At 41.8% G+C, this 23,618-nt stretch overlaps 1 protein-coding gene and 1 long non-coding RNA gene across 2 annotated transcripts in view; one reads left to right on the top strand and one right to left on the bottom strand.

The window, feature by feature from the left end:
* The first annotated feature begins 7,297 nt into the window (after window positions 1–7,297).
* On the top strand, window positions 7,298–10,823 carry LOC120442680. Its single transcript, XR_005614857.1, has 3 exons — window positions 7,298–9,274; window positions 9,660–9,885; window positions 10,739–10,823. It is a non-coding gene; the product is annotated as an uncharacterized LOC120442680 (long non-coding RNA).
* The window catches only part of efna3b (ephrin-A3b), a 65,878-nt gene continuing 53,021 nt past the window's right edge, over window positions 10,762–23,618 (bottom strand). Inside the window, exons 4-7 of the mRNA XM_039619669.1 lie at window positions 21,348–21,640; window positions 19,797–19,862; window positions 18,728–18,805; window positions 10,762–10,914 (exon numbers count right to left, since the gene is read on the bottom strand). Coding sequence (XP_039475603.1) covers window positions 10,796–10,914; window positions 18,728–18,805; window positions 19,797–19,862; window positions 21,348–21,640 — 556 coding nt within the window. The 3' untranslated portion in view covers window positions 10,762–10,795. The remainder of the gene's footprint in view (window positions 10,915–18,727; window positions 18,806–19,796; window positions 19,863–21,347; window positions 21,641–23,618) is intronic.

Genomic DNA, 23,618 nt, shown 5'->3' with positions numbered 1-23,618 from the left:
TGAACAAAGTAAGGTCGTCTTTTCACCTCTGAGCTAAAATTCTGGGTATGCTGCTGAGTTTTCTAAGAAAAACTTAATGTTGCATTCATCTAAATGTCCCTATTTTAGAACAGAACTTAGAAGGAAAATCCACAAATCATGTCCTCTGGTTATTCCTTTTGCGTCATGTTTTGTGAGATCAGATGATTATCTTAGTGCAGAACAGAGAATTGGGCAGCTTTTGTTGCAACAGATTCAAAGAGACACAAAAGTTAACATGAAAAGTTTTACAGTTTTTACAGAAACATGCTGTTCACCAAATCTTCACAACAGACAGAAAGAAAAGAGTTTTTCTATAAGGTTGGCAAAAAATAAGCTGTTTACAGAGGTGCTAATGAGCTGCTCCAAGTTGGCCTTTCCAGTGTTTGTACAGCAGGGGTTACACTCATTATAATATATGAGTTTTTCTTCTGTTTACTCAGAAGAACTCATTGTTGTTTCTCCAATGAGCAAATAGCACTTGGCTACCTGTTAACGAGTGTCATGTTCCCCCGTCTGTTTGTGGTTTCTGCTTCTTTTTTTAGGTTGTTTGGGATTCATAGTTTTATTTATTGGTCTGTGTATATAGATATATTTGAATCTTCAGTCTTACAAGCCTTTAGTGGAATCTTTAGTTCTTGTGTCAGCTGCCCAGTTAACTTTATTCATGTGTCTGTTTCCCCATTTAATCATGGTTCTCACTTCCTGTTTTATTTTGATAGTTTTGTCTCTGGTGCCTTGTGTCTAATTTTACTTCCTCCCTCCTGTCTCATTGTCTGTGAGTATTGTCACTTGCGTGTCCTGCTCTGTTCACTTCTCCTAACTGGCCTCATGTGTATAAATGGTGCTATCTCCATCTCAGTCTTGGTCTCAGCATCTGTTAATGTCTTCTGCATGTCTCACTCAGTTTTGATTTTTTTATTCTTTCAGTGGACTTTATATCTTAGACCTTTCATCATCTGAAATAAAGGCTCGTCTTTTGTTCATTTAGGTTTGACAGGTTAAATGATCAGCATCAGTAATCGGGGATAAAACTGCATCTCTCAGATGGGTCTAAGAGTTGCTTTACATTAGAATCAAAGCTATAAAATTCAGAATGGAAACTGTGTAAGAAGGTTTGAGACCTTAAATACATGTCATTATCCTGAAATTTAAAACAAACAACAACAAAAAACCGAGAAAACTTTTTGAATTTTTGTTAATATGTAGGAGAATTTACCTGAGGTGCGTCGCTTGATCAACCACACCCAAGTTTAAACACCATGTAGGCGTTATGATTAAAAAGGTGGGTGAGACAGCTTTGTGAATTTGGCTGCAGGTTCCACCGCATTCGGTGACTCAGCTAGCTTTCACCTTCTGAGCTGGTTCTGGAAAGATGCTCCATCACTAAGCGCGCGCACACACACACACACACACACACACACACACACACACACACACACACACACACACACACACACACACACACACACACACACACATCACATGCATCAGCACCAAACAACATGTAATCCAGTACATCTTGACGCAATCACCCTTATGTTCAGTCAGAGCCCTGACAGAAACACATTAAATACTGAATTAACATGCAGGCAGAAAGGCCTGTTCACATGGCGAGGGTCAGGTTATTCAAACAGGAACCATAAGGCAGAGTAGGAGGGCTTCCCTTGTGGCTGCATCAGTCACAGGACTCATCAGCACACAGACGTGCCTTAGGGGACATGGAAAGTTGGTGTGTCTCAACGGGGGGATCGTCTGTTTCATATATGCTCTAGTCATTTCTGTGGGTTGAAGGAAGGTCTGGCTAAAACCACGTCTTAAAGTAAAAGTACAAATTCCAGCACCTTGGCCAACAGTTCTGATAACAGTGTAATGACCAAAGTTATTTTTAAGCTCAGAAAGTCACAAAGAATAAACTGAGTGAGTAAACATAAATGGACCGTGAATTTTCTGATCGACTACTCGACGTCCTGTTCCAACACTGGTTCAAACACTGCACTGCTCAATGTAATTGTGAAGCTTTAATACTCGATTGGCATTTTTCCATTTTTAGCTTGAAATACTGTCTGGTCAATTCATTAGGTACACCTTGCTAGTACCACTATGGACCCATTCTTGCCTTCAGAACTCCCTTAAGTCTTAATGGCACTGATTCAACAAGGTGCTGGAAACATTGCTCTGAGATTTTGGTCCATATTAACATGAAAGCATCACACAGTTGCTGCACATTTGTCAGCTGCACATTCATGATATGAATTTGCTGTTCCAGTGCATCTAAAGGTGCTCTATGGGACTGACTTCTAGTGACTGTGAAGATCATTTGAATACAGTGAACTTACTGTTATGTTCAAGAGACACGTCTGAGATGCTTCTGGAAGTATTCATCAGAAGATTGGTACACTCTGTCCATAAAGGGATGGGCATGGTAAGTAGCAGTAGCAATACACAGTTAGGCTGAGTATCATCCACTCTATTAGACCGTTAGACCACCAGCATCTGCCCAAACCGTTGATATAGGGGAGGATGGATCCAATAATAAAAAGAATATTACAATAAAACAGCTTTTTAAAAGCATCATGGAAGCATCTAAATTTTTGGCAAACTAAAAAATACTAAAATTAATTATTTCCTTTTTATTTTTTTTATTTTAGTAACTAAATTGTTGTGAGATGGTTATGTGGGAAAATCCCAGTAGATCACCAGTTTCTGAAAAACAGACCAGCTCATCAGGCGCGAACAACCATGCCACGTTCAAAGTCACTTAAATCACTTTTCTTCCTCATTCTGAACTTCAGCAGGTCTTCTCGGTCTTGTCTACATGCCTAAATGCACTTAGTTGCTGCCATGAGACTGGCTGATTAGATATTTGCGTTAACGAGCAGATGAACAGGTTTAACTAATGAGGCGAGTGTGTAGTGGTTGCTTACCCCCTCATAGCTTTTGGTGTTGTGCTTGTTAAGAATACATTAGCTAAGATAAGGATAAGAGTTTTAAAAACAGGAGCCCTTGTTTTGTATTTGCATTAAAATTCAAAACCGCTTTAATTAAGACAAGACCTAAGGTTAGCCATGCAGCGCAGACTTTTCAGCTTAATTGTAATGTCAGAGGTTTTCACTGCAGAGCAAAAAAACATGGGTAGAACAAGCCTATCGTAAACAGCTTCATATTTACAAGGCTGGCCATGCATAACGTTGGTTTCTCTATAAAACAAACACAATCAGAGAAAGTCGGGGTTATTTTCTCTCACTCTCTTCAGCCTGACTCATTGTGATAAATGAATGCAGAAAGAAAAGCTGCTTTCAAGTCTGTGGCTGGAAGACCTTGAGTTTACACAGTCATTTGCTGAATCCTTGGATGAGCAGTCCTTGAATAATTTTTCACTGCTCAGTATGTTATAGTACGAGTACTAAGACGCAGTCACATTGATTTCAACCTTTACAAAGCCACAGCAAAGCCTTCTCCATGAACTCACCTATTGCGACGTGTGCAAAACTAAACAGTTATATCATAACAGTGACATAAATTTGTGCGATTAATCCCGCAGCTCTAGTTACACAATGTCAATTGTGGTTGTAATGGATTTATGTATTGAGATAAAGGATTACAAGTCAGGAGCATTAGGGAGCAGCGCCTGTGCTCACCAAAGCTGTGACTGAACAGCATCATCAAGTGGTCAGTACTCGGTGCTGCAGCATGGATGTGTAAGCGCTCCCTTTGTTATGACAAGCATGAAGTACGAGAAGAGACACAGTTGTGTTTGTGTGAGGAGTGGCTGTTGAATTCAATATATTTTTCTGTTTTTAATACTTGGAAGTTTGGAGCATTTGCTTTTTTGTGCACAACTGAGATATGGCTGTGTCAGCTTTAAAATGAAGATATGTGAACAGAAAGACTTGACATCCGTGAGCATGATGAAGAACAATAGCCTGATGTGAATAAGGACTGGGGTTAAAGGACCATCACACACTCTGAACTGTGTGCTCCTTGAAAAAGCAGACATTATTCTGGCAGAAAATGACTTTTTGAATGGTGTCAGTCATAGTAGTCATCCCTCAAGCCTACTTCTCAAATGCTACTGGAAGTCTGAATCATTGACTGCATCCTTTCCCAGAAGGCTGATGATGTGTCTGCTTCCAGATGGAAATGATGAGCACATTAGATCAGGAGGATGGACAGCTGCTCGTTTTCTTGTGATTTCAATCATAATAAAGAAAGCAATCAAACCGCTTCTTCTTATCGTGGTTACAGATCTGCCGGAGGTAGTATAGGAGTTTCTGATTGTATTTCCTTTCAGATAATTATTTTTATACTAAACATTGTTGAGCCCCTCTGCAGCTCCTACTGATCTTGCAGTGGAAGTGCAGAAGTCTTTGAGTGCCGCCTGAGCTATATTACCTAAATGTCCACACATGTGAAGGTGTGGGTAAAGTGCCTGTGGTGGCCTGGAATATCCAACACGCTACATCATCATACTAGCCTGTTTTTCTTTTTAAAATGCATTTTTTTGTTTGTTTGTTTTGGGATTTTTAAAACTTTTTGTTGACTGGAATTATGTGAGAGAAAGCAGGCAGACTGGATTACATATAATCGTAGAGTTTTTACAGCACCGGAAGTATTTGAAATAAAACCCTGTTCTTGTAGACACAGTTGCTCTCTATTTTGTGTTGCACAGTGGATCTTGGCCAGCAATAGTGGCCAAGCTAAAAGGTATCTGGTACCAAGATGTTAACACAGATCTTTTAAGTCCTGTAAGTTGTGAGGTAGGACCCCCATGGGACATTTGGAGGCCAAGTCAACACCTTAAACTTGTTGTTGTGCTCCTCAAATCATTCCTGAACTATTTTTGCTTTGTGGCAGGCCTGCTGAAAGAGGCCACATCCATCAGGCAATACGGTTTCCAAGAATGAGTGTACGTGGTCTGCAACAATGTAGGTGATATGTGTCAAAGTAACATCCACATGGATGGCAGAAACCAAGGTTTCCTAGATCACTGGGCAAAGCATCACACTGCCTCCCCTGCCTTGCCTTTTTCCCATATTGCATTGTGGTGCCAGGTGTTCCCCAGGTAAACGATGCACACGCACCCATGTAAAAGACAATGTGATTCATCAGACCAGCCCACCTTCTTCCATTGCTCCATGGTCCAGTCATGATGCTCGCATGTCCATTGTTGGTGCTTTCAGAGGTGGACAGGGGTTAGCATGGCTACCCTCACTGCTCTGCAGCTATGCAGCCCCATAAGCAACAAACTGTGATGCACTGTATATTCTAACACCTTTCTATGAGAACCAGCATGAACGTTTCTGGCAGTTTTAACTACAGTAGCTCACCTGTTGGATCAGACCGCATAGGCTGGCCTTTACCGCCTTGCTTCAATGAGTCGGACGCCCATGACACTGTCGCTGTTTCACCATTGTTCACTTATGATAGATACTGACCGCAGCAGGCCAGGAACAGCTAACAAGAGCTGCAGTTTTTGAGATGCTTTGACTCAGTTGTCTAGCCATTAAATTTTGGCGCTTGTCAATCTCAAATCTTTACAATTTTTCCTGCTTCTAACACATCAACTTTAAGGACAAAATATTCACTTGCTCCATGATGTATCCCACCCACCAACACGTGCCATGATGAAAAGATAATTAGTGTTGTTTACTTTACCTGTCAGTGGTCACAAGGTCATGCCGGATTGGTGTACAGTCATTAGAAAATTTCCACAGGTTTCTGAAGTCCTGTGGAAAACTAAGAACACCCTATGATTCAGTAGCTTGTAGAACCACCTTTACCAGCAGTGACTTGAAGTACTTGTTTTCTGTATGAGTTTATCGCTCTCTCACATGGCGTAGGAATTTTGTCCGTCTTTTCTTTACATTGTTGCTTCAGTTATTTGCACACACGCCGCACACCTCTCATTGAGTCCTGCCACGGCATTTCAATCAGGTTGAAGTCTGGACTTTGACTAGGCCATTGCACCACCTTGATTCTTTTCTTTTTCAGCCATTCTGTTGTGAATTTGCTGCTGTGCTTGGAGTCATTGTCCTAATGAATTTCAGCCAAGCCCTAGCTGTTGGACAGATGGCCTCACATTTGACTCTAGAATACTTTGGCATACAGTAGGGTTCATGGTCGACTTAATGACTGTAAGTTGCACAGGTCCTGTGGCTGCAAGACAAGCCCTCCACCACCAATCCCGTGCTTAACAGTTAGTATGATGTGTTTGGATTTCTCTAAACAGTGCTAGTCATTATGGCGAAACATCTTAGAAGTCCTGTGGTTTGTTCAGATACGGCTTTCAAAACCTAAGCCGTGCTGACATGTTCTTTTAGAAAGAAGAGGCTTTCTCACAGCAAAACTTCCAAATAAGTCACACCTGTTCGGTTCTTTTCTAGCTGTACTGTCATGAACTTCATCAGGTAACATGCTGTCTGAGCCTTGTTGTGTCTGAGATGTAGCTCTTGAATTTAAACAAAAAATCTCTGAACATTGCACAGTCTGACCTTGTGGTACATTTGATAGGACATCCACTGTTGGGAAGATGGTGGCATTATGTTAAGAACCACCTGAATGCTGCAGCCCAGCAAATTGCCAAAACTTGCTAATCATCACTTAAGTGCATTTGATTGTTCTTAGTGTTAGGACTGCATATAGTTCTTTGAGCAGTGTCCTTTTCACATGACTGTAAACTTTGACTTCCTGTATAATCTCCTCTTTCTAAATGTCTAACTCTACACTTCACATCTCCATCTCCTTCTATACCCCAACTCTATCTGTTTATCTCCATCCTTGTGCTGTCCTGTCACTCAGTGGTGAATATGTTAACTCTACCTATATGACAGAAACCTGTTGCATAACATCACAGCCTTTAAGCTTGGCTGCACTCTGACATCAGCAGCAGCATTATCCCTCCATCAGCCAGTCCAGACGTACAGGTACACACTGCTGCCCTGTCCCATTGTCATTCAAATGTTGGGTTGGTGATTGAAGTCCTTATCTCTCCTAATCGGAGTGTGTAAAGGTATTACTGCCGAGGGAGAGCCTTGCCACACCAACTTTGATATGGAAAATCACATCTGTGAGCTCCCAAACAACATTATCTACAGAGAACTGAGTATACCAGGTAAAACCTTTTTTCTGCAACCCCTCCATCTGTTGTCTTGGATTAGCTCCATGCTTATTTTGTTTTTTGTTTATTAGATCCTCAAAGACTTAGAGAGCAGGGAGGGTGAGGGAGGAGATTAACAGGGGGAAGCAAATAAAGAGGCGAACACACGTCTTGTTAAAAGTAACATTTGTAAGCTTATTATTTTGTTATCATGATCATTGTTATAACCTCTGTTATGGTTCGTTCAGTTTACAGTTTATTTTCAAGTTCATTTAAAGTCATTCCAGTCGAAGGTAAACATGATTGTAATTGTTGTTTCCAACACTAGTAAATGCTTTTATTGTTTTGCCAGACAACAATCGGTCACATTTTCTCATTCATACGCACACATGGAAAGATCAGAAACAAAGAGTCTGTCGCTCACTCACTCGCTCTCTCGCTCTCAATAATTTGCACACACGAACGCACCCATGAACACACATACATGTTTTCTCGCCCGCGTGTCTGAGTTCTTAAGTGCAACTTCTTGAAGAGTGATTTAACCTTTCAAACTCTTCAATCCTCCCACTCGACACCTGAACCCAAACCTTTCCTCCTTCACCCTCCCACCATGAGCTATATGTACACCTGGGGCTGGATCACACATGGTCTTTTAATTGGTTGTTTATTTCCACAGGCACAATCTCTTGTCAGGGTGACATTTCATTAGACTTTCTTGCATTCTTTTCAGTTTTTCTTACTAGACATGTTGATCATTTTAGCCTATTTAGGTCTCCAAAAAGGCCAAAATAGGTAAAAATTAGACCTTTAAAAAGGTTCAAAATATATCTCTGCCTCAGTGAAACATATGCTATCTATATACAATTAATAGCAAACAGACATAGTTTATTTTAAAAGGTTATCACTTTAGTACTTCCCTTCTATAAATCTGGGAATTCTTTAAGATAAAAGCACGTGGCCAAAATGAAAACGAGAACAGATAAAACAGATAACAAATACCAACTTTCTGTCCACACTATAAAATCCTCAACTCAAAAATACTTGATCTTACAATTCCCATGATGCAACTCTGTAACTCCTCTCAGAAGTCATGTCTTGTACAAGCCTATATTTTTCAAATGCCATGGCCCTTACTGATTAAACAAGACATCTATTTAAAATTTCAAGGCTAAAGTTCAGCATAGTTTACTTATCCGTTTAACTTTTCTAAAGGTTAAAGTTATCATAATTAGGCATGTGGACTGACAGGAAGCTGTAGCCAGTAGTTTTCTGTTAGGCCACTGAACTGTACCTCTTTCCTGTGCTTGCAGTGTTGGCAAAAGGCTAAAATAATGGCTTCAAAACTGGACTTCACAAACCAATATGTGATGTCACTGTGGCTGTGCCCATCTTTTATTTACAGTCTATACCCCAGAGCCAGAGATTACATTAAAAAAAAGTTCTCACGAGCTCACTAATGCTCCTAATTATCTCCTAACTCATGTATATAGTCACCGGAGCGTCTTTTAAAGGAAATAAAGCGACGCACCAGTGTTGTTGTTAAAAACATAGTATGCAGCATAACTTTACCTTAAAGTTGAATGAGTTGAAGAGAATCACAGAGTGCAGCCCAGGTTTACATAAAGCTTAACCCAACCCAATTTTCAAACTTTTAAAACCCGTCTTCCCATTTCAACATAAGCAGTTATGTACCACAGCAAACTCAACAAAACTGAAAATAAAAAAAAAAGAAAAGAAAGGAAAACAACCGCAAAGAAAACTGAGCTTCAAGTTTGTAAAAATGCTTACATCACATTTCACCTCGTCAGATTTCAATACATTAGAATTCCATTCTGTTCTGTTGTGACATTTACACGAGTACTTGAACGCCTCACGTACCAGTGGGCGAGCCGCGTGGCGTCAGTCCTGATCGACTAACGGCCAGCTCACAGTCCATCGTCATCATCCTCTTTATTATCATTATAATCAACATCACCTTCATTATTGTTATCAGCTACTATGGTAAGCCATGCCCTACTAGAGTCCATCCATTGGCAGGGTAGGGTAACCATGGTGAATAAGGTGCTAGTTGCTATGGAAACGCTATTCTGAAGCAACCAACTGGTACATTTGTTTGAGTTTTGGATTGCTGTACCTCCCCACCAAAGCACTTGGTTTGTATGTATAACTTGCTGCTTTAGTCGTGTTTTGATTTTTTTTATTTTTATTTTGCATTTTCATACTTATAAGATGTACAGTATGTGGATGTATGTATTTTTTCAGGCTGTTAGTACCTTTTAAAATAGTCTCTCTCTCACTCTCAAACACAAACAGCACACTCGGGATGGTTTTGTTTTTTCCCACTCGGGCACGCATAAAACACACTCAAACAGAAACGCAAAAATGTGGCAACTGACATATGGGCGTACAGAGAACAGGGTTGGTAGAGCAGGCCGCTGAACCAACATGGCTTGGACAGGACCTATTTATTGATGCTCGTGTGAGTGACTGCTCCTCCTCTCTCGTCCCCTCCTCCGGGCTCCTCTTCCTCTCCTCTAAACAGCTTGCAGTCGTTTGTGAGGAGGGTAGTATTGCTGAGTGTATCCATGGCTGCTCGATGGCCATCGTGTGCTTCATTAACCTCGGAGCTGGCAGAGGACGAACTGAGTACTCCAAGGAAAAGACAGAAAAGTACCACAGCAACTTCTAACGTCCACACACCTTTGCACTGTCTGTCAATGCCACATGTTCAGGTTCCTTTCCCCCTCTTCTATCTTTTCCTAGAAATGGTGAGTCGACATTTAAATGCTTTGTATTTTCCCATGACCCCTTTCTGTCCTTTTGCCTTCTGAGCGCTGATGGTGAACACAGAATGACACAGCATAGTGGAAATGGCAACTGAAACACTGGTGGTCTGGAGTCCCAGGGTGTGTCTGTGTATGAACTACCGACTACTTTGACTACACGGGGCCAACATAGTTCATCAGCTGGCTCCATTTTTTTTTCCTCTGTGTACTGGGAAAAGCTCCCAGCATCAAGATAAACAACAACAAGAACAACAAAAAGGCAATTTCAGTTCAGTACCGCTGAAATCTATATGAATCAGTTCATTTCAGTTCTCTTTGTTGCAAGAAACTATGGCAACTAGACTTAAGGATTCTTACAGCCAATCAGATCCAAGGGAAAGTCTTCAAATAGGTTTCAGTTTGGTGGTTGGATTTCATCTTTTTATTAGGATTTTAGCTCCACCTCACCTGTGGAATAAATGCTTTGTGTGGTGTGCAGGATTCAACAAGCTCAACATTTGGCCTGCTCATACACACACACACATTCACGCACACAGAAACAGAAAAACACACACAGTCTACCCTCACCTGCACCTGTGGGCACAGGCTGACTTTAATGCCAGATATGGTTCAGTCTGTGTCACCAAGTGCCTGAAGGTGCCTGTACTCTGCCAAAACCACACTCCCTCAAACACACAGCTGTACACACACAGACACACACATGCACGCACGCACACAAAGACACACGCACTCCCCCCCCCCCAAACACATTGTGATTCTTCCAAACTCTAATTTCAAAGTCTTGCTCCTCTTGCTTTCTGCTCTATTTGCCTCTCCTCTCCTATCCTCTCCTCAGATATTGTACACCTTCCCAAGGCTAGTTGGCATGGTGACGCTGATGGGATGGCCGTTGCTAGGAGATGCACAGAGCGGCCAAAAAGAGCATCGTCACGGTGAGAAGAAGGCGATCCCTGGATGGGCTGCTTCCACTGACGCTCTTCTCCAGCTTGGGAATAACAGGATTAAATTCAGCTGGAAAAATAAAAGAATGAGAAACTATTAGAATGCAACAACAACAGGAGAGATACAGAGAGAGATCTTATTTATAATCATGTCAGATGAGAATTTTTCTGTACTTTTAATCCCAGATTTTATTATTTGGTCATTCAGACGCCGTCTTTAACATCGGCAGCGCTCCTTACATTAGCCGCAAAATTTCTATGTCTGATCTTAGTCCAACCCAGTACTACCAAGTGCCTGGAGTACACAGTAATACACTAAAATTATAGATAATATAAAATATCAGCAAGAGCCTCTACTAAATGAGACTTCAGCTAAACCTCAGGGTACAAAATTTAGGCACTTTTTTTTTTTTCTCAGTCGACGTGGCTGGGATGTGTTATTCTGTATGGCAAAGTATCACAGGGTACAGTACCCAAACACACTGAGCCTTACAGGACTTGTTAGTGTGTTTTTAGTTTTAAACAAGCACATTTTTTTCAGCTAACTTCTATCTCTTGTTACCTGCCCTCTGTACCAGGACTACAGTTGGCTTCAAATGGACCGCTTTGTTTTGCAGTACACTCCACTGACATAAAACAGTCACATTTCCTAAAGAAATATCTTGGTTTTTGAAACAAGAATAGCATGTTTACGCAATCCACAAAGCTAAGCATAAGTCTGCATCATGTTTGAATTCAGTTGTTCAAAGTCTGGCTCTTTGTCTCAGACGGCATGTTGCCCATCCCTGACTTAGATCATCTGACCAGATGCTCCAGGTGGTTTTAAGTCCAAGTTACAAACAAAGAGGTATTGTACTTTCTCAGCTGGCACCTCTAAGCTTCGGAACAGACTGCCCGTTCATATCAGACCTGTCCTACATTTTTCCCCTCTAAATCCTCACTTAAGACCTACCTGTCTGATGGAATTGAGACCCGTATGTATTTGGGTAGGCAATGTAATAAAGCGATCACTGTTTAGATTATCTATTGCCCAGTTGTCTTTTTTCCCTGTGTTTTGCTGGCATAGTTGTACAACACTTTTTTGCTGCTTTGAAGTCTTCTCTATAAATAAAACTCAGCTCAGCCCTCAGTGGAACATTTAAAAGCGTTTATCTGGCTTCCTAAATGTGCTATAATCTGGTTTCACAGCACAACTTTTTCTAAAATGTGACAAAAAAAAAATGATGACAGCCTGAGAGAACAAAAGGCAGCTTTCAGTCTTACTCCCACTGAAATATGGTCAGTCAGCACTAAAAACAACACAAAGACTGCAGCTGTTACCAGACAGCATTCATTGTTCTAATAAGGTGACACATTGCCCATCATACCTGAGATGTAAATCTACTGTATGGACTGTAATCGCCCCAATACCTCTGCACTTACACCTGGAAACAGGCTAAAAATAGGCTTCTTGAGGGCTACACACCAAACTTTGATGTCTAGTCAAAGTGAGAAACGCATGACCCAGCAGACAGTTTGCTACAAGCCTGCACCTATGAGACACACGCAGGGGCAGACACTCCCTCTGTAGTCATTTGATTAATAAGACTGGAGACCAGACAGGAGCACAATTTTCTGTCTGTACCGAAGGTCCCTGATGCTGATTAGCAACTATTGTGTTTACGGTCTGATGGCATTGAAATAAAGCAGGGCTGCTCTCAGTGTTTCCACTCGTCGTTGTATCTATCTCCAGAATATTTCCAGCTGCTCCGTGGGTCAGACAGGAGAGTAATGACTCTCTGACACCTGGTTTTAGAGATGGGCTTGTCTGGTATGCTTTGCCAGCCAGTCTAATGAGGTCCATGCAGCAGCGGAGCTCAGGTTAAATGCTTTGACCGTGCTGTAACTGAGTATGCAGCTGAGGGGTCAGGACACTGCGCGGCTTCACGCTGTTGTTTTGGTGCTGACTGACAGAGGAATGTGGTTTTGTAGACACCAACAGCAGACGGCAGAGCATCTCGTATGACTGGTTCCAAAGTGTGGCTCTGCTAATCGCCCCATTACACAGAGACACACAGACACTCATCGTCTGCCACTGCTGTTAATAAACGTATAATTATTGGCGTACAACTTGTTTGTACAGAGGTCATGTGAGGTGCATTGTGACCTTCTGACACGCTGGGCTGAGCTAAACATACAAACGTCTGCATGTACATATTACAGTGAAAAAAAGCAAGTAGCATCTACCTAATAATTAAGAAGCTCAGACAGCTGTAAGTGTCTATGAATCTGGAAGTCACGAAATACAGTGTTGTGCAAAAGTCTTGAGCCACCCATCATATTTCCTGGGAAACTTGCCAAGAAATTTTTGAAACCTGTGTAAACGTAAATGGAAATATAGTATATAAGGCAAAAACAAAGTTTTTACAGTTCTAATGAGCTTGAAAATCACCACCTTTATACTTCTACACAGCCTGAATTCTCTGAGACAAGCTTTCCTGTCATTTCTTCAGGAATAGTTTTCCAGGCTTCTTGAAGGACATTCAAAACTCTTCCTTGGATGTTGGCTGCCCTTTCTTCTGTTCTCTGTCAAGATGATCCCACACTGCTTCAATAATGTTGAGGGCCGGGCTCTGGTGAGGCCAATCCATGATTGATGGTGTTCCACTGTGTGTTTTTCTATTTAGGTATGTGTTTGCAGCACAGGCAGTGTGTTTGGGATCATTCTCATGCCAATCAGATGCTTTGCAGATGGCATTTAAATTAAATCAAATCAGAATCAGAAATTTCTCATTTGGATTCATCACGCCATCAGACCTGTTGCTACTGATTTTCAGTCCCATTCTTGTGTAATTTGGCCTTTTCTCCCTGTGTCCCTTCCATAAGCTTCTTTAAGAGTGGCTTCATTACAGCCACTCTTCCACTGAGACCATTTCTGATGAAGCTTCAGTACAGTAGATGGAACAGTTGAATATCTAGATGCATCTTTCCTGTGTCAGGTCTTTGCATGAAAGCACTACACACCAGGAAGAGAGAATTTATTCTGTCAAACTATATTATCTTTGACATTTTCATAGACTCAGATAAAGAAATGAAAGGACATAGTGTGTTTTTGTTACAGGCTGCTAATAATAAAGTGCCTAAAGATGTGGCAACACACAACACTGGTTCATCCCTTGAGTTAAATAAATTGAGTTTTATGCTTGAATGAATAATAGCTCAGTGATAAAGGACTTAACAAAAAAAATCATCTGACATTTCCCTCAGACAGAGAGACTGGACTTAAAATTAGTGAAAAATCAGCCAATGCCCAAAGAAAACTTTGAAAGACTTTCAGGAAGCCTGGAGAACAATTGCTCACGACCACTTTTTAAAAACTGCAAGAAAGTCTCCTTGGAAGCAAAATATAGAGTTGATCGTCAGCTTTAGGAGACATGAAGAGGAACCTGCTCTGCTTTACATAAGTGGAAACATTGTGGAGAGAGTGCCCAGCTTTAAATTCCTCGGCACACTCATCTCACACGGACTCTAAACACAACCTCTCGCGTGAAGAAGACACAGAAGCCACTTGACTTCTTAGAAACACTGCAAAGAGCAAACCTGCCCAAACAGCTGCTTGTGTCCTTCTACCGTAGCTCGGTGGAGTATACTTAGCCTGGCATCTTGGTGTGGTATGCCAGCTGCACTGAGGCTGACAAGAAAGCTGTTCAGAGAGTCATTAAATCAACATAGAGGACAAGCAGCTACCTTCACTCGAGCAGGTCTACAGACAATCAAGGTCCACCCGGCAATCTATCTATCTGTAGCACTCAGAGACATGCTTCAAATTTCACTGTACTCCCATATAATCAAAAATAAAGGCATTCTATTCTAAAATATAAGAAAATAAGAGTAGCTCAAGACTTTTGCACAGTACTGTATCTTAGACTGGATTACGTCTGGCTAATCTGTGTTTGTGCAGGAGTGTGTGCGCTAAATCCCCTTTGATACACATTTTACACTACATTATGTTACTGTAGGAGTATAAATCTGACCTTATTCTGTATTTTATGAATACTGAGTAATTTAAAAAGAACTTTTACAGCATTATGCAATTCAGTAGAAACGTCCTGGCATAAATAATTTAAGAGTGACTTTGTTGACACTGTGAGATGCGTTGATGTCTTCTCAGAGCTTATAATTTGTGGCGCTCTTGCATCAGAAAGCCCTCATTAAAGGGGCACTGCAGTGATTTACTACTGCATTTTTACATAGTACTGAGGCTTCGGAGACGCAGGTTAGAAAAAAACAAACAAACAAAAAACTGTGACCGAGACTGTTACAAGAGCGCCTTTCATCAGATCCCACCTGACTGGTTCATACACACGTCTTTCAACATAGTCTTTATGTCAACATAGCCTCGCAGAGCCTCCGGAGACAATAGTCAACTGTCTGTAAAAGCCGCGCAGCTCTCGCCGCGACTAGTAAATAGTTTGACATGCTAAATCACAGGCAGGTCACTGAAAAATGAAGAGCGAACGTTAGCTAAGCAAACACTGGCTGTCCAAACAAACACCACCAACAAACAGGTGTTAGATTGCTGAAGAAATTCAAAAGAAACTGACAGCAGACCGCATGCATATATGCAAATAATTACGCTTTCCAGGAGTTTAACTGCAAGTAAACAGAATCATTAGCTGTGACATTTGGAAGGGATAAACGGCAAGCTCGAGTTAATCGTGTTATTAGGCAAATAATAAATAAAACACATTTTAAATATTTACTTATTTGTTACACATTGCTCCAGAAACCAAACCAAATATTTAAGGCGTGTTTAGAGGTTACAATTGTATTATTCAGCTCTCTCATACACCACAAAAATGCCCAAATCGGTTTGCACGTTACACCAGACGTGTAAGTTTGCCAAGTACAGATCGTTTAAACTGGTTGAGTTCAAACTGTCTCACAACTCTTTTTACAAATTGACCTAAAAAACGGTGGGAGGTACTTTCACACCTCCTAAGTCCAGCTAAAACAGCTGTTTTTCACTTTTGGGGCAGTTCGATTGGAGAGGTGTGATCACTCACGTACAGATAGCCCACCCCCCCTTTTTTTTAGAAAAAAGATTCTCATATAATCCGAAATAAGTTTATTTGTGATGAGAACGGGCTCTTGACCTCAATGCAACTACCGAGTGACTTGGAGTTTGAGCTCCTGTAGCCAGGTGTGCTGTAATGCGGCAGAGTTACAAACTGCAGTCCTGAACACCTGACTTTCCTCTCACCTCTGTTCTGCCAGCTACATCTTAACACCCAGTGGGCTGAACTTTCACACATCCCTTGCAGTGGCACATCATGATTACCTGGATTTTTTTCCTCAAAAAGAAACCAAAGCATAGGGAAAATTTACAAAATTTACAAACTGCAGGTATGAAAATGTTGATCTGTAATTGTTTGTGCTGTCTTCTGCTGCCAACATCCAGCCTTATTCTGCTGGCAAGTACCTTAAACACACTGTGCTCATAGGAATAGTAATTGCTACAACGAGCCCCATTAACAAGAACACGCTACAGATTTTTCTACTAATGGCCAGAGCTGATCATCGGATGCAGTAATCTGAGCCAACAGGGTGGGAAAATGAGTGTCCTCCCACTGAAAGCCTTCAGTAATCGCACGGTTGCACGGGGAGCAGCTAGCGCCATTCCATCTGCGTTGTAAATGAGATCTAAATGAAATCTAATGCTAGTGGCCGTATTCAGGAGGGAACCACATTGATTGAAAGGGGAAGGTGCCCAGGAAATAAACTCTGAGGAGAGAAGGGGGGAGAAAGACACGGGTGGGTTCCAATACGCAACATTTGAGCTATTTCAACATTTTTACCCACAATAATCAGGCAGATTTGAACTGCGCAGTCTGTGTGAAACTTCAGTAAGAGTAATTAAAACTACAATGTGAGGAGTCTAATCGGCAGCCAGGATGACTGAGAGTGAAGGAGGCGAACAGGAAACTGTACCACTTCTTTGTGTTCAGCTCGTTTCGCAGCTCCCTGCTGATCTTCTCACTTCCTCTCACACCACTTGGGTTATCGTATTAATTTAATTGGCAACACAGCACTACAGGTGAAAAAGACCCATAGGAGCTGGGGTAATTTCTTTTCAGCTATCAACAGTACAGCTAGAGTACCATGTCCTCGAGCTGTCTCTATCAGTTTAGCACATTAAATGTAGATATTCTTATGTTGAAATGATCTTTAATGTCCTTTATGTTCTCATAAAAACTCTGCACATGTGTAGCGAACAGATTTTCTTTTGCAGTGATCGTGTTTTGAATTTACTGTATTAGAAAAGAAAGCAAGGAAGGAACAAGTACTGAGGAAATGTGATAAGAATATATCGTACATATTGTAACATATTGTTGCTCAGTAGCAAATGGGAATTTTTAGCTCTAAAAATTATTTTGGCATAAAAATATTTCAAACTTTTTTTTAAAATCACTGTGATAGTGTTAATGAATACCATAAAACCTAAGATAAATATCGCTTCGGGGGGGAAAAAAGTATTAAACGAGGGAAAAACTCAATTTCACACATCAAAAGGTGAATAAACTGAGTTTAGGTGGCTTTCCCCTCGACTGCATTGCTACTTGTGCTCTCGGAGGAAAAACGGAAGACGGGAATTAAAAGGCAGAGGCATGAGGAGGGCATGGAAAAAGGAGATGGAGTGAGAGTGAAATAAGATGAAAGAATGATGGGAGGAAAAAGAAGCGAGGGAGCGGTATCTCACAGAAACTCGCATGACCTGCAGCTATTTGCTGCAGCCAGTCATGAGTTTTCTTACGACAATTATTAGAACAAACTGATTTACACGCGTGCGCGCATGCGAGCGTGCGCACACACAAACACTCAGGCACACGGGGAGATTAACAACAACACAACGCCATATTTTACAAGATACCTCGGAGGAGAGCGTGTGATAGCTAGACAGGATTATGATTGATACCAGCATGCCTGGTTGTGTAACGGCTGCTGGATAGGTAGGCCAAGCTACCTGCATGTTGTTACCGTGTTGCTATGCTGTTGCCACAACACTGAAAATCAACAATATGAACAGGTGATCCCAAAAAATGTCATTTTTTGATTTACTCCTCAGCTTCTCCCTTAAATCGCTGCCAACAGATTTCACATTATACACACGATCCCTTTTTAATCATATAACTCCAAATCGGAGCAACACAAAGACAAACAGGAAGCACTTCCAAACAGGCAGGGGTTATCTGAATACAGGAGATCTAAACAGGCCTCGCTTTTCTGAATGAATTTTTATACTTTTTATTGTAAATTCTCAAGAAACTCTGTGTTCTCTGCTCATCTGGGTGAAAACGGCATGAAATGTGTGAAATGAATATTCATGTCGTTGTTTAGCAGGATCAGCAGCTTGCCAAGCCAGCTGGCGCTGTGAAGTTAACTGCGCTGAATATCATTTCACTTGGTTAGCCACTTTTGATGCTGCACAGTCGCACTGCCATCTATATCAATATCATTGGTCAGCCAGCTGACGCGCTCAAAGAATAATGCTGCTGATCTTCTACCGTATGCGTTTTTTTAATTGCAAGCAAATCCAATGCAAGCGTGTCGTATCCATGTTTGCAATAATCCGCTACTGAAAATACAGCGAGCGGCAGTAATAGGACGTTGCTATTCCATATTTTCAACTACTTAATATTTCAGAGTAATACATTGTTGGTTGTTTATGAATTTACGAACTCTGCTTTAACTTCAATGAGACACTTTGTAAAAGGCAAATAATCTGATTTCCTTGATTTGGTACTAAAGTGATCAAAATCAGAGTCTAACGCTGTTTTTGTCAATCGAGCTGCAACAGACAGATGTGTCTTACACTTACTGAACTTCCTGTGTGTATTACTCACCAAGCTCATCAATTTTTAGGCCTGGTCTAAGCGTGTAGACTCCATCTGTAGGCCCTGGCTCATCGTCCACATCAGAAGCTGTGTGTGAGAGAGAGAGAGTGAAAAGTAATTGAGCTGGGTAGAGAGAGAAAAAGGGAGCAGGGGTTAAACTATTGCTCCAACCAAGAGGACTTTAATTACTTCCAACATGACATCCAATAGAGTGGCATGACAAGGGTGCAGGGTTGAAAAACCCCACAGCACGCCGACTGACAAGCCACAATATCACAAGAAGCCCTGACAAAAAGATAGAGAGAGACGGGGAAAAGAGGGAATGTGAGGAGAGGCAGATCAAACTGAAGAGAGTCAGTGTGTGAAAAGGGATGGAGAGTGATGGAGTTGTGGGGGTGAAAGAGGGAGGAGAGGTTAATACTACAAAGGACCGGACAGGCCAGGGATCAAAGTCTGTGTGTGTGTGTGTGTGTGTGTGTGTGTGTGTGTGTGTGTGTGTGTGTGTGTGTGTGTGTGTGTGTGTGTGTGTGTGTGTGTGTGTGTGTGTGTGAGTGAGAGCGGGTCGAGAGATTGAAGGGTGGCAGGAGAGCGAGAGAGGATAACACTACATATACATAGCCACCCACTGACCGCACACGGCAATAAATGGATTCTGACAGGGAGCGAGGGAGGAGGAGTGGAAGAGAGAGGGAGAGGAGTGGAGAGGAAGCAGGAGGGGGTTGAGGGCCTTCAAAGCTGAAGCTGCTCCTTTTTTTTGCTGCTGTAAAGAGAGGGAGAGAGAGAAAGTGAAAGAAGAGTGAGACGGGGAAGAAGAGAAAAAAGAGGAGCTGGGACGTGGGGGGCTACGCTGTGAGTGAAAATGCTGCAGGAGACTCAGCAGCAGTATTAATAGCTCTGCCTGTTTTAGGCTGTATTTAGATTGTGTGTGCATCTGTATGCAGGGAGTGTGTGAGTTCGTTGGGAGCCTGGTGCTTTCCAGATGGGCAGAGTGGCCAGATGGGTCCAGGTAAAGCCTGCGAACAAGTCCAAGCATTATAGGTCAAACATCACCCACCCAAACACAAAGCAGGAGACTTACCCGTGGAGCAGCAGACGTACACCCGTAGTCTCAGACAGGCGCGTCCGTGGTGATGAGTGGGCGTGGCTGCACAACAAAATAATACACGATAAATTAAATACAATGCTGTGTGCACTTTTGTTACAGAGCTTGTACTTAAATATAGCCAGAATTAACCCTTTGGATCACTATTAGCATGCATTTGTTAAACAGAAAAACAATCAGCCAGATGTTATGTTACTACTACTTGACTAATCAATCAGCTGGCAATCAGCTACACAAAACAATGACACAAGAAGGTGGGTTGAATGGTTTATTGCAAGCGACTCACTGGGGTGTATAGTTTAGCGTTAGACTGTGAAGCAGTAAGAGCAGTGGTCTGAAAATGTTAGGATGGCATGTGATTCTTGTAGAATTTGCTCACTTACCTACCAGAGTCCTACATTAATATTACCAAACCCACAAATACACACAAATACGTGCAGGAGTAAATACACAGATTTAGGGCTGTGCGATATGACCAAAATCTCATATCCCGATATTAAGACATCTATCGTCCGATAACGATATAAATCACAAAAAATGTAACATTTTCTGTAAATTCTGTGAATCTCGGGCAGCTCGACTTGCGTGAAGCGTTTCCAGCTGGGCGTCGCGTACCTGGAGTCGAGTGTTTTAACTGATGCATGAAACGATACATTTTTAGACATAGGTTGTAACGGCAGCGTGCTGCGGGGAAAAGCCTGTTCTAACGTTTGAGTCTAAGGTTTATTTTTTAGCACCTGGCGGCTCTTTTTTGCTTCTCATCCGTAAATACTCTGCATCTTTCACGTGATTCAGTTTATTTTGAAAAGTCTCAACAGGATCTTGAGCTTTATTGTGAAAGGTTTATGTGGAAAATAAACAAGCGGACACGAGGTGGTTTTACCCTCGTTGTTGCTAACGACAATGCTTAAAAACAAACGCTTGTCTGTCGGTAGTGTGGTTATATTAAATATAAGAGAAAGAGAGAACTTTAGGAAATTAATATAGCCACTACAGTGACCATCAAAATAATAAAAAAATATTGCCGTAAACAGTTTATTTTGCGACACCACGAAACAAACGATAGCGTAAAATGAAACGATAGACGTTTTTATATCGTCATCGGATATATATCGTTATATCGAACAGCCCTACACAGATTATACAGTCATTGCCTCGTAATATCTGTTTTTGCACAGTTTTATGACAGGCTAAAAGTTCATTATTTATACAGTGGCTTGTTGGCACAAGGTGCTGCAAGTTAATTTGATTAGCAATCAACAAAATGGATGAGCCTGCACGGCTGCAGGGCGATATGATTAAATGTGAGGCTGCAATTTGTCATCCCCAAATTACTCGAGGACATGACTTGGATAATCGAGCCGAATATTCAAAGATAAAAGTAATATGTGTAATATTATAACGAGCAGGTTTTTTAGCCTGCTGCTCTGACCTCATTAACATAGTTCTTTAATACTTATATTTAGACATTTACGACAGTAGTGAAATTTATTTTATAAGATATACAGCAGGTTTGATTCCACTCACAGATGTAGTAATACTCCTGGCCGACGTGGAACTCGTAGCCCAGCGAGAAGGCGCTGTAGCGCTGGAACTTCTCGGAGAACTTGATGGGCGCGTGGGGGGCGTGAGGCCGGTTACACTCCCACCGCTTGAAGCCCATCTGGGGATCACAGCTCCTGTAACCGCGATAGCTGACCATGTAGAGGACGTACTGCTCTCCGGTGCCCACCATGCGCTGGCTGTCGTTGTAATGAGGGCAGTAGATGTCCAGGTAGTCGTTGACGTTCACCTGCATTGTGTAGCCCTCCCTACGCAGACTGGACAAGCAGAGAAGCAGCAGATATTAGAATAGAAAACACTCAAAACAGCTATATATAAGTATTACTTGATTATTTTTAATGCAAGCGGTATTTAGCATTTAAAAAGTGTTTTCTTTTTCTTTTTTAATACAGCGTTTGATATACATACAGCATTTATCACAGATCACACAGTAAAGGCTGCATCGGGCCAATTTGAGGTTTATCGTCTTGCCAAAACCACTTGGAAAGGTGCACGCATAAAAAGTTGTATTATGTGTCCAACTTCTGGCACTTTGTCATCATTTACATAATTTTTTTGAAATCAGTGCCATCGCAAAGCTGAACAGAGGTGTTCATAAACACACATTTTACACTCTTTATATTATGAGTGCTAATTTTTGAGTATGTTCGTACACAGATGACACACACAAACATAAACATGCTTTGGGCATTTCCTCAACACTCAGTGTCACATACATCACTGCACAGCAGCAGCAGCGATGTAACATCTCAGATTACTGCACGGGATTTTGTCTTTTGGATGCTTTCTGCTTGAACAATCACCGGGCGTCACACAAATCGTTGTTTCAGAGGTATCGAGTTATTAATAACAGTAAGCGGGTGTGTGCTTAAGGGGGCGAGGGTGTGTATTCGTGGCTGCGGGGCTGCTGCATGCAAAGAATGCGGAGCTGGCTCTTCAGAATGGACTCAAGGCCCCAGGGCCACAGCTCCTTCTCCTGGTGTCAGCGCAGCGTTGTCCCCTAACCCCACTGCTCGTACATCAACCTGAGCGCAACGTTGCACTCACGTCAGCCGTCAACGTCCCGGCAACGTTTCTTCCCCCCCAAAGCTCATATATCAGCGTCAACCCTAAAAAAGATTCGGCTTGACAGGAAGATAAGGTCTGATTCTGTGTCTGGGAGCTTGTGTGCGCGCGTATGTGTGTGTGTAGTTTCTGTGACAAAGTGAAATAGGTTCTTTCCTGACATCCAAAAGCCCCTTTTTTTTCTCCCCCTCACAGACACGGGCCCATATCTGTGAGACTGAGACAGGCTGCAGTTGTAAATCATGCACACACCGATGAGCATGTGCGTACACGCATCCGCTCTCGTTCACTCAGACGGTCTAGTGGTGACACCATAAAATCACAAGGGGGCAGCAGTGTGTCATCCTCAGCCCGACTCTGCCTCGCTCCCTCTTTGCCAGTTCTAGGTCATGTCTCCAGGGAGATTATTATTCAATTATTAAATGAAGATCGAAACACTGTTCTCAATGTCTCCTTCTCTCCATCACTTCTTACTGCTCTCTTTAAATCAATCCTGAATTTCTTTTTTTCATTTTTCTCTCATCTCTTTCTTTCTGAGTAACCTAAGACTAATTGTTCGACATTCATCCTTTACTCCCTTCGCCTCGTCTCCTATCTACCCCTCTCACTTTCACTCATTACATCACTTAATAGCCTGCAGAGGAGATTTACTTTTTGTGGTATTAGTGGTAGAAAAATGCAGAAAATGCTTTAAGGGAACTATATTTATAGTGAATGCAAAAGAGAGAGACATGGAAAGCAAGCGAGAAAAGACTCGAGTGAGCGATGAGTTTGGTTCCACTAGGGAGGTGTGAATGCAAATTGAGTAGAAGAGGAGTGAAAGCCAGAATAGAGCAGACAAAAAGCGAAAAAAGAAGCAATTGGCGAGTTTTATGATACCAAAGAAAAGCAAGTTTTGAAAGATGAAGGGATAATGGCAGAAAAGAAAGTGAGAGAAAATGAGGGGGAGGGCATCTCAGGGCATCTTGAATAATCTGAAAGCAAATCACTCCTCCAAGATAAAAGATGCCACAGGATTCCCACTGTGTATGTCCTGGTTTGGTTTGTAGTAGGTGCGAATGAGCATTTCTCCGAGCGTACAGCGCTGCGATTTGCCAGCCATTTATTTGATATCTTGACATCTTTAGGAGCCCTGTCTCTGACACGCACACATGTACGCACATAAAATCC

Source organism: Oreochromis aureus, linkage group 11 (genome assembly GCF_013358895.1).
Source record: "Oreochromis aureus strain Israel breed Guangdong linkage group 11, ZZ_aureus, whole genome shotgun sequence".
Lineage (NCBI taxonomy): Eukaryota > Metazoa > Chordata > Actinopteri > Cichliformes > Cichlidae > Oreochromis > Oreochromis aureus.
The sequence above is the reverse complement of the archived record's forward strand: the minus strand, read 5'-3'. Positions and strand labels throughout refer to the sequence as shown.